Raw genomic sequence first — 15,746 nt, 5'->3', positions numbered from 1 at the left:
TAAAACCCCTATTACTTCTTCCGTTTCATATTGACTTGGCACACCCATTAAGAAAATATTAATTAGAGGTTTATTTTACTACCAAATTAGCCTTATTAATTATGCTTTGAAAATATTAATTTGAATAAATACACTTTGTTTAGTCATTTAATATTAAGGGTAGTACATCTAGAAATTAGAATTATCTCATCTCTCCTCTCCTTTCCTTCATCCCTAAATTTATTTTATTCATCTCTCATTTTTTTTCTTTCTATCCTCTTTAGGGTTATCACAACTTTTTTTTCACTCCTCTTTCTCATAAATTTTCGTTCGGATCTAAACCGATCCATATCCATATCTTAGATTCCTCAACTAAAATTGTTGTTTTGACCCCCTTTTGACATTAAGGTATGAAATGATTCACTATTGCTCTTTCACTCTCTTCTTCTTCTTACAAGTTATTTACATCTTTTTTTATTTAATTACCATTTACCTATATCATATTTATTTAAACAATTTGAAGGAACTTTTAATTGTTGAATAAACGAACTGAGAATTTTTATTACAAGATACGAAAAAAAGTCATCTGTTGGGAGAAGTTTAAAAGCCTTGTTGGCAGTATCATTATTTTTATGTATTTTGTTTGTTTCTTTGTTGTTGGTGTTGTTATTGATGTTGCTGTTGGCGTTGGCATTATTGGAACTTGTGGTGTGGTGTTGTTGACAGTGGTGGATCCAGGTTTTTTAGACGGTGGGTGCTTCTTAGCTTAAAAATAGTAGAGTCCGAACAATCAACACTAAGAGTAAGGGAGAAAAAAATAAAAAAAAGTTTAAAGTGAATAAGGAGAGAAGAGTTGGTTACGAAAATTAAAAAAAATATGTGCTGAGTGGGAATTGAACTCAAGACCAAAAGAAATAAATAGCCTTAAGCACCCATAAACAACAACTAGGCTAACCAAACAACTCTTACTATGGGTGCTCACTCATTAGATTATATACGTTTTTTCTTAATTTTTATATACATATATAAAGTTCGATACGAATTCAGTCTGTGCTCGCGCACCCGGAGGACTCCATGTGGGTTCATCCCTAGTTGTTGATGGTGTTGGACATAGGATGTATGCTTCTTTGTTGTTGATGATGTTGTTGGAACAAATGTTGTTGTTTTCTTTATTGTTGATGTCTTTTATTTGTTGTTTGTAGTTTATGCTATTGTTGATGTTGCAACAGACGGAGCAGCTGTTGGAACAAATCAAACCACCAGCAAGGCTGCTATGTATTCCAACAAACTCTATATCTGTTTTATCAGACTCCACATCTGACGTAACAGACTCCACATCTGACACAACAGACTCTTCATCTGATGCAACAGACTCTACATCTGTTGCAATAGAAGGATAATTTTCTTTCTGTGACCTAAATTTTTTTCTTGTTCTTTATAGATATAAAAGGAACTGAAAGTTGATCAACTTTTGTCTGACCATCATAAGAGGTTGCAGCAAAGATAGGTTCAAAAGAATAAACTGTATGCAGATGGAACCACTTCATATGTGGGAAGTATGTATTGCTGATAATGTTATCATGGAAACGCACATAGAGTACACTAATTTTGTGAATGTTGTTTTTACTGATTAGTCATAGATCATTCAAATAAGATTTAATGACGATGTTGCTCATGTTTATTTGTCATGACTTCTACAGACTTTCGCTGTGGCAAACATTTCTAGCAACGGTGTAGACTTTTGCATGACGTATATGTTGTCCTCTATATGGTAGAAGAATGATTAATCTTACCCCTTTTTGCTTATCTTGTACATGCAAATGTGAAGAGTGCAAGGCAAAACATGATGGTGTGATTAATACAGTTAATGCATTAACTGTTGATATAAAGGAATTGATATCTAATAGTAGTGTCATTCAATCAAAGAGGATTTCAATTTTATTCACTCCATTAGAGATTAAGTCTAAGAAGAGAAAGAAAGCAATTTCCAAGGCACTATCAAGTATCCAAAAAAAGAAAAAATTTGGATCTGATAAAGGTGACAAGATAAAAAGGGGTGGGGAATAGGAAGGAAAAACTGAATGCTAGATTTAGTTCATCTTGTTTCGTTATGTAGAGATACTCCATCTAATTTTGAGTGTTTTTTCTTTACAGGATGGTGAGGAAGTTAGAATATCTCCATCATTAGCTAATACCAGAAACAAGACATCTGATGTTATTGAACCACCAGATTGGCCTGTGAAGGTTGATAATCCAGAAGATGTCTTTGCTCGAGTTAGTCAACAATTTAAACGATCTCAATCACTTGATTTTTCTGCTGATCAATCTTCTCCGTAAAAGATAAGATATCAACAGAATTGCTTAACACAGCGAAAGCTGATATCAATAGATTACTGATTATGTCTTCTCAAGACTTGCTTCTACCAGAAAACTGCTCTGCATTCAGTATTGCACTATCCATATATGCTGCAGCACAGGATTTATCATCCGAAAGAGCACGTGCCTTGGAAAAACTCAAAGAGAACCTTCCATATTTCTCCTTAACTTTACGTAGAGCTAAGAAGGACCAAGAGGAGTATTATAGAAAAGCTGTCAAGAAAGAAAGTGAGTGGTCCTCATTGACAAACTCACAAAAGATCAAGAGCTCTATACTGAGCTTAGCGACCACAATGACAAAATGATTGAATTGGAAGTGGTGGTGACTTGACTTAGTCAAACAAAAAGCCATGATTGTTCATATTCCCTAATTAAATAAAACTGATGACTTTTCGAATATATAATTTAAAAAAATAGATTTAAATACAATATTTTATCTTTTTATTGTATTTCGGAAAGAGACAGATTGATAATCTGTTGTAAATATATTCCACCTGTCAGATAACTTACAATACAACATATGGATAATTTGTTGCAATAGATGGATATATTAGTTTGCTTTTCCATCAGCTGTGGCGTCTGTTGCAACTTGTCAGCCATCTGTTTATTCAATTTCAGCGAGAGCAATAGATTTTTCTAAATACTTTTTGGACAAACTCAATTTTTGCTCTTGGATTGCTTCTCTTTTTTTCTTTGCATCCTTCAAGCTGGCCTCCAAATTCAATTTTTTCCATCAATCCAATAGCAAAAATTTAATTTGGTTGAAGGTTGCAAAGAAAAAAAGAGAAGCAATCCAAGAGCAAAAATTGAGTTTGACCAAGAAGTGTGTAGAAAAATCGATTGCTCTCGACGAAATTGAATAAACAGATGACTAGCAAGTACAACAGATGCCACATCTGATGGAAAAGAAAACTGGTATATCCATCAATTGCAACAGATTGTTCATATATTGTATTGTAAGTTATCTGATAGGAGGAATATATTTTGCAACAAATTATCAATCTGTCTCTTTTCGAAATATAATAAAAAGATAAAATATTGTATTTAGATCCATTTTTTTAATTTACAGATTCGAAAAGTCACCAGATTTATTTAATTAAGGGATATGAACAGTCATGGCTTTTTGGTTAACCAAGTCCAGTGCCTTCCAATTCAATCATTTTATAAATAGGTCACTCCGGCCTCCTCTCACTCTCACTCCTCACTCACTCGTTCATTCTACTACACTTACAATACTAATATGGCTGATCCATATTCGCACAAGAAGGTTCATATAGAGTCCTTGCAGGAACTTCAAAGGAAGTTTGATGAACTCCAGAGAGATTTGGCCGACTTCAGAGCAAGGCTGAGGAGGGCTCAGCTGCTGCCGGATGAAAATTATCAAGTTGACAATAATAATAGTAATAATAATAATAATAATTAGGTTATGTTTTTTCTTTCTTTTAGCGTATGTATTTTCCCTTTTTATATCCGATCTACCTATAAGGGATTCAAAAATATCCATGTATATATTTGGTTTGGTTTGGTTTGGTCGACTTTGAATTTTTAATTCTTATTCAATATTTAATTATCATTCTATTTATTCCCTATTCTCAATATGTCGACGGTTAGAGGTAGGGATTAAGCACTTGTGGCAATAGATGGTGGTGAAAGTGATGATGAGAAATTCTCCTAAAAATGGTTCGTTAATAAATAATAAGGAACTAAATGATATTATAATCGTAAAAGAAAGATTATTTAATTCAAAAAAAGTCACAACATTGGATTAATTTAATTAAGATATATGATGATATGATTTTTAAGAAAAAAGTTAATGAATAGTCGTGACTACGATTTTTGTCTAAACACATTCAACAAACAAAAACAAAAAGCGCTTCTGATGCATCAAATTCCTCATCTGTTGCGACTGATGAATCAGTTAGAATAAATTTAAAAAGTTCCTTAAACAGATGGTCGATTTATAGCAACAGATGGTATATCTGTTGAAACAGATATCTGATGCAACAGATATACAATCTGTTGCCATAACTCAATTAATAAAAATGGTTATTAAAGAAAAGAAAGAAACAAAACGGTTATTGAAAACCAGGTGTATTCAATTTTCAAATTGAGAAAAAGATTATTTAAATTTAATAAGCTGAAAAGTCATGACTTGTCACAATAATAAAAAATTCATCAGCTTGATTTAATTAAGTCATTTCTTTTCACGGAAAAGAATAAGAAAATAAATGATAAACACAATTTAAATCGTAAAAAACTCACCAAAAATATTCTTGTATTTAAATCTTCTTTATTAATTTATATATTTAAAAATTCAGAAAATTTGGTTGTTATGAAGATAATTTATTTTTTAAATATATATATATATATAATATATATATATATATATATATATATAAATATATAATTTATATATTATATGTTTCAACAAAAATATTATCTGATGCAACAGGTTAACTATTTGTTTCAACGGATGATATATCTGTTGTAACAGATGATTTATCTGATGCAACAGATATATAATTTATTGTCCAACTCAGTGTAAAAAAAAATGGTTGCTCGAAAGAACTAATTATTTTAGTAATTATAAAGCTGAAAAGTCATGACTTATCACAATATTGCTTAATTTAATTAAGTCATACCTTTTTACCGTAATCAAGAATGTCATTAATAAATGGAGGTGAATAGTTGTGCCTTTAAATCTGCTTTATTAATTTATATAATTAAAAAGTCAGAAAATTTGGATGTCATGAAGATAATTTATTTTAAAATATATATATATATATATATATATATATATATGTTGCAACGGGTTATCTATTTATTGCAACGAATGTTATATCTGTTGTAACAAATGATTTTTCTGATGCAACAGATATATAGTCTGTTGTCCAACTCAGTGTAAATAAAAAATAGTTTCTAGAAAGAACTAATTATTTTAATAATTATAAATCTGAAAAGTCATGGCTTATCACAATATTTTTTAATTTAATTATGTCAACTTTTTACAGTAATCAAGAATGTCATTAATAAATGGAGGTGAACAGTTGTGTCTTTAAATCTGCTTTAGCAATTTATATAATTAAAAAGTCAGAAAATTTGAATGTCATAAAGATAATTTATTTTTAAAAAAAATATATATATTATCTTATGCAACAGGTTATCTATTTGTTGCAACGGATGATATATCTGTTGTAACAGATAATATATCTGATGCAACATTTATATTATCTATTGTCCAACTCAATGTAAAAAAAAATGATTCCTGGAAAAAGCTAATTATTAATAATACTAAAGTTGAAAAGTCATGACTTATCATAATATTGATTAATTTAATTAGGTCATAACTTTTTACAGTAATCAAGAATGTCATTAATAAATGGAGGTGAACAGTTCTGATTTTTTTCCTAACTCATTCAAGTTCAATCCTCTATAAATAGGTCCCTCCTTACTCAGTCGTTTGTTCTACTACACACTATTTATTCCTTGCTCTTATTACACCTTCAACTACTTTCTCTTCAAGAACTTGATAGCATTTTCTTGTCTCTAGTAAGTTTTTTTCTTGATTTTTGTCTAAATATTCGTTGTATATTACATTACATTTGAATTCTTTCTTTTCTTTACTTTTGTTTTTACGTGTGTTTTGTCAACTTATGCGTTTTCTAGATATGATTGTTCCTTTGTGGGATATCGCTATTTTACGAGACGTCATGCAGGAACTGCAGAAGGAGGTTCATGACCTGCATTGGGAGTTGGCCACCGTCAGAGTAAGGATGGTGTGGGAGATTCGCAAGCTGAGGAGGGCGCTGCTGCTGCCCGTTGAAGATTGATCAACCGGTCATACAAATAATAATGATGATAATAATAATGATAATAATAATTAAGATTTTTTTCTTTTATCTATGTATTTTTTTTGTTTGTTTTATAAAAAATTATGTTTGATGCACTTGACTTTTTCCTATTTCTTATTTAATTTTCGTGCTGTCTATTTCTATTTCTTAATGAATGACATGTCTACAATTAAGGAATAATTTGATTCCAGTATCAATAGCAAGAACATATGAGTTATCTGTTAGGTTTGTGTTTGTGTGTGACAGGAGCTGTATTTTGTTGTTCGAAACATATTAGTAATCTGATGAAACGTATAATTTATCTGTTGAAACAGATTACTAATCTGGTGCAACAGAATACCCATCTATTCGTTTCATATTACGGGCACCTAGAACCCATAAAGATGAATCCAACATGAGTATCCTGCTACAACAGAACATTTATCTGGTGCCGCAGATAATGGATCTGTTTAAACAGATTGCTCTTGTATTGCATTCATGTTTGCGTGCTAGCTATTGTTGAAAAAACAACACACTAGCAGTTACCCAGATTCAAATAAAAAGCATAATTTGACTTACCAAAGTCTCCTCTCAAGTAATTTCAAAGTTGAAAGTGATTTACGAAACAAAATTTGACATAAGAATTTAGTCAAAGAGCAGCAGTTGGGGTAACAACAACAACAACAACAATGGTCAACAAGAAGAATATGAAGATGATAATGAAGTATATGATGATGATAATGAATCAGAAGATGATGAATAAAGCAGCAGCAACAATGAACAACAAATATCGCGAAGAGAGAGAAAATAACAACGAATAAGGGGAGAGAAAAGACGCCTTTTTTTTCCTTTGCTCCCCGTTATATATTAACTAACATTTGGATCAAAGTGTAAATTAACAAACTTGTGGATTATTTTGAAATTTCCCAAACTTTCTTAAATCATAATTAAGTAATTGTCACCTCTACTCTACTCAATTATTAAGACTTATGTCACCTACACCTCATTTTCAATCTCTTTTGTCACCTGTGGCCCAAACCCCCAATTAGTGGCATGTACATATTTATTTGATACCAAAAATAATGTGTAAAAAATAATAAGATTTAAAATTAATAATTTTGATGAAATAACAATCTAAGAGGGTGTCAACACTTTTCACACGGAATAATCTAACATTCAACTGCTCAAATGAGCTCCAACCATACATCAGTATTCATCAAAACAAACTTAAAACAAATCACCAAAAATAGTTCAGAATCTTCAATGGTGGTGGAATGACTCCTGATAGGGTGCACAGTACATTTCTCTTGGATATTCCCAAAAAGCAAATTGGCAAACACGATTGGAAAATATGAAAACAATTTCAAAAGGAGTAGTGTGAGGCTAGGGGCTGATGTGATTGTGTTTTCGTGAGGGAGGGATAGACCGACGAGTATGTTGACACAGAGTGCAGGAATGTTATCGTATACTTTTTTAAGGAGCACGGGGAAAGAAGATATAGTTGCTCCAATGATCGATTTTGTTAAGAGGGGAGAGACATGCAGATGTTGGTTCGGTCTACAGCTGATGATTGAAAATGAAATTCAGAGACAATAGTACAATGGTCTCCTTATGAGAGCAAACAGGATCTCTTCCAGTAGTTTGAGTTATTGAAACTTAAAAACTAAGCGAACATAAATTAAGAAAATGACATTTACGAATTCATAAATAGTTTTTAGAATTTAGTCTGAGCACAAAAATTTAATAGTGTAGTGGTAACTTTGAGTATACTTCACTTTAATCCTAAAAGAAAGAAATTGCCTAGTTTGACAAAAGGAGAAATGCCACTCAAAATTCTTGATTTCTCTAATCTTCTCAGCATTCAATCTCTCCTAGGCTTCTAAAAGATCTTCCCATCTGATTGCAAAAATAATAATAATAATAATAATAACAAAAGCAAATTAATATATGGCTAAAGGACTAAAGTTTCAATCCCCAAGATATGCTTTTGCCCATATTTACCTTTTGAGGGATCAGGTTTTGAAGCTCCAACAAAATTTTCACTTCCAACAGTTGAAGCTCCAGCATTTCCACTAACATTTTAAGCTTCCGCATCTCCTCCACTCTCTCCTCTATTCTCAGCGTGTTTTTTGTCATCATGTTCCTGTACAAGATCTTGTAATTGTGTGAACTTTATTATATCCTGAGTCATACATTTGATCTGCGGAATATTTTTCGCAGCAACTTCTCCAAGTATGCCCAACCCTCCTTCTATCACCATTAGTATAGTAAGTTCAGCTTTTTTCATTCCAAGTGCCTCCACCTCCTCAGTTTTTGAGTCCTTTAGCCAATGTTTAAGGTTAGAAAAGGACAAGGTCAGGAAAGTCAAAAGTGTTGTGGCAAAATTGGTGATAATACAGATAAACAACCTCTTCACTAGTTCTGAAACATAATTCAATAATTTCGACATTACATTTTTCATAAAATATATGGAAATACATTTCGCTATAACACACAGAAGTTTCCGAATAGAAGTGCTGATAGAGGCTGGTTTAGATTTGTGCCGGGTGGACTTTGTTTTTGCTCAACTGATCAAGATTTTTCTATTTCAATCGTGGCGGCGGCTGAAGGGTTTGGTGGCTTAATCGATTCTACACGGCCGCCTCCATGTTGTTCTGAAGCAGAATCAAAGAACCTGAAGATTAAATTTGGTTCGTACCGTTTTCTCCCTATATGGGATCGCCGGAGCCGGGTTTTAACTGAAAAATTCGACGGCTTAATAAACGTAATACGGTCATCATCGCGCCGTTTGAGTTTCTAGGGTTTCAGTATATAGTAGTATATTTTTAGGGTTTGTGGTGTATTGTGCATTTTATACTAAGTTTTAAGGGGAGAAAACACCCTATTGGGTCCCTAGGGTTTCTGTTTTGTACGAATATGTTTAAGCGTTTGTCTAAAATAATATTTCATTTTATAATTTACACTAAGCATGAGAAAAAACTAAAACTATTTGTTAATGGATCCAAAATAATTAACAAAATAGAAAACAAAAAATATTCTCATAATTTAAATAATTATATCTTAATTGACACCGATTGATGGTCATGATTCAAAAATCTTTATTGGAGCATGATTTTTTCTTAAAATAAATACTTTGTATCAGCCAACCAACTATACGTCTCACTATTCAAATTCAACGCAGTAATTCAAACATATACAATTCCACCAAAATAAAATAAAATGAACCATTTTTTTTATAATATTATATCATATCATATCAAAGATATAAAAAAACCAAAGAAAAAAAAAATCAGAAATAGTATATGATTTTGTGCTCAAATCTCCTCCTTCAAATGGGATTGTATTGATCCGTAATCTTCAAAACCCCCAAAAATATCTTAAAATAAAAGAACTAACATATTTTGCGCTTTTTCTTGTACTTTATTGAATGACTAAACGAAAGGAAAGATAATTGAGGTGTGTAAATTATGATCTAAGAAATGTGTCATCTTTCATCTTTGATGTCTAGCTTTATTATATTGATGGATTAGAAAGAGGAATATCTGGACTAACACATAAATACATATTAAGAATCTAATAAAGAAGAAAATCTTAGTGAAAGATGAAAAGTTGATTAATTGAATCTAATGACTTTTGGGCTATTAAAAATAAAATAATTAAATATCCGATGTAGAAAATTAGCAAATACGATTAGATATTCCGCGAAAAGTAAATTAGCAAACACGATTGGAAAATATGAAAATAATTTTAAAACGAGTAGTATGAGGCTAGGGGCTGATGTGATTGCGTTTTTGCGAGGGAGGGATAGAGCAACGAGTATGTTCACACAGAGTCTAGAAATGTTATCGTTTACTTTCTTAAGGAGCAAGGGGAAAAAAGATATCGTTGTTCCTATGATCAATTTTGTTAAGAGGGGAGAGACGTGAGAGATGTTGGTTCGATCTACAACTAATGATTGGAAAAGAAATTCAGAGACAAAAGAAATAGTATATGATTTTGTGCTCAAAATCTCCTTCTCCAAAGTGGGTTGTATTGATCTGTAATCTTCAAAACCCCGAAAACATCTTAAAATAAAAGAACTAAAATATTTTTGCCCTTTTTGATGGACTTTATTGAATTTATAAGTGAAAGTAAAGATAACTGAGGTCTGTGAATCATGATCTAAGAAATGTATCACCTTTCATTTTTCATGTCTAGCTTTATTATATTGATGAATTAATAAAAGGAATAGGTGGAAGAACACAAAAATACATATTAAGATATCTAATAAAGAAGAAAACTTTAGTGGAAGATGAAAAGTTGATTAATTGAATCTAATGACTTTTGGGATATTAAAAATAAAATAATTAAATAGATAAGTAAAAAAAGAATAAAATATGAATGAAGGCCATTGAAACATGTATTTCCATAATCCCCCCCCCCCCCCCAACACACACACCCTCCCTCCTCTCTATATGTATATATGATGGCAAACTACATAGATAGACTCTGAACTTTGTGACTTTTTTCGTATTGGCACCTCAATTAGGTCATTTACCTATTGAATCATTTAATCATTCACAAACGGCGTCAGTTAAGCACAAACATCCAATGTAGCTCTTTGTGTGTTCTCATTTCTATGAAGCGCTTGAAATTGATCGGGAAGCAGCTTATGTGGCACTCCCAATGATTATTTTTTTTCCTATTTTGACCTAATTTCTTCCCTTTTACCCTAACTTTTTTCATCTTTCTTCCTCTCTTCTTCATATCCATCATTTTTTGTTGGAGCTCGTCAAATTTTTCTCCTTTTCCTCTTAAATTCTCATTCTCTTCCTAATTTCTTCCTTCCTCTTTGTCATTTTTAATAGTAATGTCTAATTCACCTTTCTAATTGTCTTCATCTTCTTCAATTGCAAAAAGGATATGTTTATGTGGTTCAAAGTTGAAATTAAGACCTCATGGGTACAACTCAATGCCGGACGCAGATTATTTTTCCACAAAATTTCAAAGGTATTCATCTTACATTTCCGTCAAATGACCACAACTAAACTTTTTTCTTTAATTTTTTTTAAACTTGTAGACGAGAAGTGGATGCAACTACTTCGATTGGTATGATGACGAAATTTCTTCTCAAGCAAAGAGGGTGATGTGGGGTTTATTGAAAAAGGTCAAATCATTTGAAGAAGAGAGGAATCAATCAAGAAAATTAATAGTGATATGCGTTGTTGCAATTGTAATTTTGGCTACATGGAATATTCGGGTAAAAGTACCCCAGGACTCGATGAGAAGAAACTGACATAGCATGGCTTACTTGAACACATGACCAACAACACAATTCATAATTCATATATTGAAGCACTTCATCAAACATGTGATATGCATAAGCTTGTACATACATGGGGAATTTCATGATATCATACTAGTTGGGCATTGTTCCTCCATCTAGGCATTTAATCATACACATGGTAGGCATAGCACATGTAGACAACAATTAATCATCATGATTGATCTCTAATATCATCATCCTAGGATTTATTTATAGGTTCACATGAATATACATCTATACAAATCAATTCCATATAAAATTGATCATCCAACATGGATTTAAATTCAACTGATCATTCTCAACATAAACAAAACAAACCCAACATAAAATTTATAAAGAAATCCATAAACTTAAACTTAGAAAAGAGATTCTCAGGCTTCATGGAGGAAAGGAGTCCACGAAAGGAGTCCATTAAAAATCGAGTGAATATAAATTAAGAAAATGAAATTTACGAAATCATAAATAGTTTTTCATAAGTCTGAATACAAAAAATTTAAACTGTAGTGGTACTCTAAATATATTTAACTTTAATTCTAAAAGAAAAAAATTATCTAAATTGACAAAAGAAGAAACTTCACTCAAAATTCTTGATTTCTCTAATTTCTCTGCATCCAATCTCTCCTAGGCTTCTTAAAGATCTTTCCATTTGATTGCAAAAAAATAACAATAATAACAACAAAGAAAATTAATATTATATGGTTAAAGGCTTAAAGTCCCAATCCCCTAAACATGCTTATGCCTACATTTACCTTTTCAAGAACCATATTTCGAAGCTCCAGCAGCATTTTCACTTCCAACAATTGAAGCTTCAGCATTTCCACTAACATTTGAAGCTTCAGCATCTCCTCCAGCATCTCCCCCATTCCCAGCATCTCCTTCATTCTCAACATGTTTTTTGGTCAGCATATTCCAGTATAAGATCTTGTAAATGTGTGAACTTTATTATATCCTGAGCCATACCTTTGAGCTACGGATTATTTTCCGCAGCAACTTCACTAAGTAAATTCAGTTTTTTCTCATTGCAAGTGCCTCCACCTCCTCAATTTTTGAGTCCTTTAGCCAGTGTTTAAGTTTAGGAAAGGACAAGGTTAGGAAATTCAGAAGTGTTGTGGCAAGACCGGTGATAATTTAGATAAACAGCCTCTTCACGAGTTCTGAAACATACTCCCATAATTTCTCGGCATTACATTTTTCTTAAAATATTTGGAAATCCATTTCGTTATAAGTTATAACGCACAGAAGTTTCCGAATAGAAGTGAGACGAGATTTTAGTATCGTATCTGACAGAGACGGATTTAGATCTGTGTCGGGTGGAGTTTGATTTTTCTATTTCAATGGTGGCGGAGGCTGAAGGGTTTGGTGGCTTAATCAATTCAATACGTCACCTTTCATGATGTAGCTTTATTATATTGATGGATTAGGAAGGGGAATAGGTGGAAGAACACATAAAATACATATTTAAGATATCTAATAAAGAAGAAAATTTTAATGAAAGATGAAAAGTTGATTAATTGAATATAATCACTTTTGGGCTATTAAAAATAAAATAATTAAATAGATTAAGTAAAAGAAGAATAAAATACGAAGGAAGGTCATAGAAACATGCCACATCAGCATTTCCATAACCTCCCTCTCTCTATATATATATATATATATGATGGCAAAATACATTGACAGCCCCCTGAACTTTTTGACTTTTTTCGTATTGGTACCTCAATTAGTTCATGTAACTATTGAACCCTTTAGTCATTCACAAACGGTGTCAATTAAGCACAAACGTCCGACGTGGCTCTTAACGTGTTCTCACGTCTATGAAGCTCGTGAAATTTATTGGGAAACAGCTTATGTGGTACTCCCAACGATATTATTTTTCTTTTTTCCTATTTAGACCTAATTTCTTTCCTCTTACCTTATTTTTTTTCCTCTTTCTTCCTCTTTTCCTCATATCCACCATTTTTTGTTGGAGGTCATCAGATTTTTCTCCTTCTCCTCTTAAATTCTCATTATCTTTTTAATTTCTTCCTCTGTCATTTTTAATAGTCATGTCTAATTCACATTTCTAATTGTCTTCATCTTCTTCAATTGCAAAAGTGATCTGTTTACAACTCAATACTGGACGTTGTAATACCCTCAGTTTTCATGTCTTAAACCTCCCAAAAAATAGGTCGCCAAGTTAGTTTTTCAACGCGTCAAGCCTCGTCTTAATCCAATGTCGTGCGGAAAAGGTTGTGAAAAGTTTTTTTTAAGGATTTGATACACTGTCATGACTACGACTAAGGAAAAGAGTCGTAACCACTTGTGATGAGTCGTCACGAGTACTAGTGAGTCGTAGTCATTCCAGTGAAGACCCCACGTTTGGTCCCAGTGCCTACAACTCTTTCCTAAGACTTATAATCAGTGGCTACGAGTCGTATGAAATGAATCATAGTCACAACAGTATGATACCCAAGATCCCCCTTTAGTGGTTACGAGTACAGCATGCGACTCGTATTGAGACGTTATGAGTCATATAGTGGAATCGTATCCTGACCAGTAAAGATTCCATGAGTCACTATTCAGACTATGACTAAAACTTATGACTCGTAGTCAGTCATGACGAGTCGTATAGAGAAAGTCGTAACGATTGGGATCGTGTTTTTCTGTATGTTTTTTCAGGGATTTTTATGTCTTTTGCCACTTCCTGAAAAGACAAACTCATGTTGTTTTGGCTTCCCAAGGGATGGTATAAAATGACCCAAAAGCCCCAAATTAATCAATTAACCGTATTCCACCAAAAGGAGATCAAAAAGGTGAGTTTTTCCATCTTCCTCAAGCAGACTAGAGTTTCTCAAAAGCAAGATCAGTTTCCCAAGGCTCTCACTACCAGGTATATGGCATATTCATCAATGGGTCCCTTTTGTCCACTGAGTCCCAAGAACTTCCTATTTTCACAAGTATAAACCCCTTTTTCCCCAAATTGGTGAAATTTCATGAAGACTGTTATTTTATATAAACGTTCCCTCAATTACTTTGATTCTAAACTATGAAAATACATCCCCACATAATAATGGTTTTTCGATATGTTTGGTAATGTAAATGTCTACCCCCATGCTTTATTATTGAATTAAGGAGTGTTAAATACGATTTTCCTCTACCATCGAATGTTAAATTCTACATGTGATAGTGCTGGTGGGTTATGAACACCCAATACCTAGGAAAATCATGCATGTTACAGTTTTCATGTTACAAGTCATTCAAATTGATGCTTGCGTCATTACTTTCGGAGTATTTTTCATAATGACCACTATCAGTACCAATTCATGTTAAACAAATAATAATACCAGTGCCATTCAATTGGACGTAATACTTAGCACCGAGCAAACGCAAGGATAGCAGCTCCCCCGTCAGTTAGGCATGAGTCATTAGTAGTAGTCCCTAAGTTATAGACCTGCGACACCACCATAGATTATGAGGGGTCCCCCATCAGTAGAGGCATGACACCCTCATCTTTCAGGACATTAGATTAGTGGATCCACGCCAGCAGTGTTAGTACCCTTGGCACGGTACCAGCATCCTTCCAACTGGGGTTATGTAAAGCCCCAAATCTGGTACCCGAAATGCTATACGGTGCTCATGACCCCGAAGGACCACAAGTTAATCCATGACTGATATCTTTACTTGAACACTGCATAACATACTATATAAATGCAGAAATAAAGGCTGAAAGGCCATAAGGTTCAAAACTGATAAAATAATCTCTGAATGATATGGTATCACAATACCAAAACAAAACTTAAAATAAATTGTCTGAACATGATAGTCTGAAAAGCCTCTAACTGACTGAACTGTCTGCATAAGGAATTGATGGGACATATCCCCAACTAACTCCAACTATAAAAATAAATTAATTAATGAGATAATAAAGTAATGGTCATGTCCTCGAAGGATGAGGACTCACTGCTAACTCTGACTGCTGAGACTGTAATGCTACTAATGCTTTGGAGCTCGTGCTTTTGAACCTATGGTATAAAACACCATAGCGCAAATATATCAGTATGTTTGAATGTATTGGTATGCATGTGAGGTAGGCAGAATGCAAAGGGTTCACATGCATGAACTATACTAACTGACTGAATAACATGAGCATGAGAATACATGCATGAATACACAATAACTGTAACTGAGTTTGTGATAACATGATTACTGAGTTTGAGTACTGATAAAATGAAATACTGATAACTGTGTAACTGAAATAACTAATACTGAGTGACTGTATC

The 15,746-nt window shown here is 32.8% G+C and overlaps 1 protein-coding gene and 1 pseudogene across 2 annotated transcripts; one reads left to right on the top strand and one right to left on the bottom strand.

The window, feature by feature from the left end:
- LOC107849370 overlaps positions 1 to 15,746 on the top strand; it is a 168,634-nt pseudogene that overhangs the window by 122,067 nt on the left and 30,821 nt on the right.
- LOC124889329 lies at positions 7,913 to 12,858 on the bottom strand. 2 transcript variants are annotated; one of them, XM_047400872.1, is made up of 3 exons: positions 12,451 to 12,857; positions 12,240 to 12,365; positions 7,913 to 8,505 (listed from the first exon to the last, which is right to left on the bottom strand). In XM_047400872.1, exons 2-3 carry the CDS (start codon positions 12,360 to 12,362, stop codon positions 8,266 to 8,268), a joined length of 363 nt encoding a protein of 120 aa, XP_047256828.1. In that variant the 5' UTR covers positions 12,363 to 12,365; positions 12,451 to 12,857; the 3' UTR covers positions 7,913 to 8,265. The 2 variants fall into 2 exon arrangements, with proteins under 2 accessions (XP_047256828.1, XP_047256827.1); XM_047400871.1 differs by having other exon boundaries at positions 12,240 to 12,858.

Source organism: Capsicum annuum, chromosome 12 (assembly GCF_002878395.1).
Source record: "Capsicum annuum cultivar UCD-10X-F1 chromosome 12, UCD10Xv1.1, whole genome shotgun sequence".
NCBI lineage: Eukaryota > Viridiplantae > Streptophyta > Magnoliopsida > Solanales > Solanaceae > Capsicum > Capsicum annuum.
This window is presented reverse-complemented; position numbering and strand designations above follow the sequence as displayed.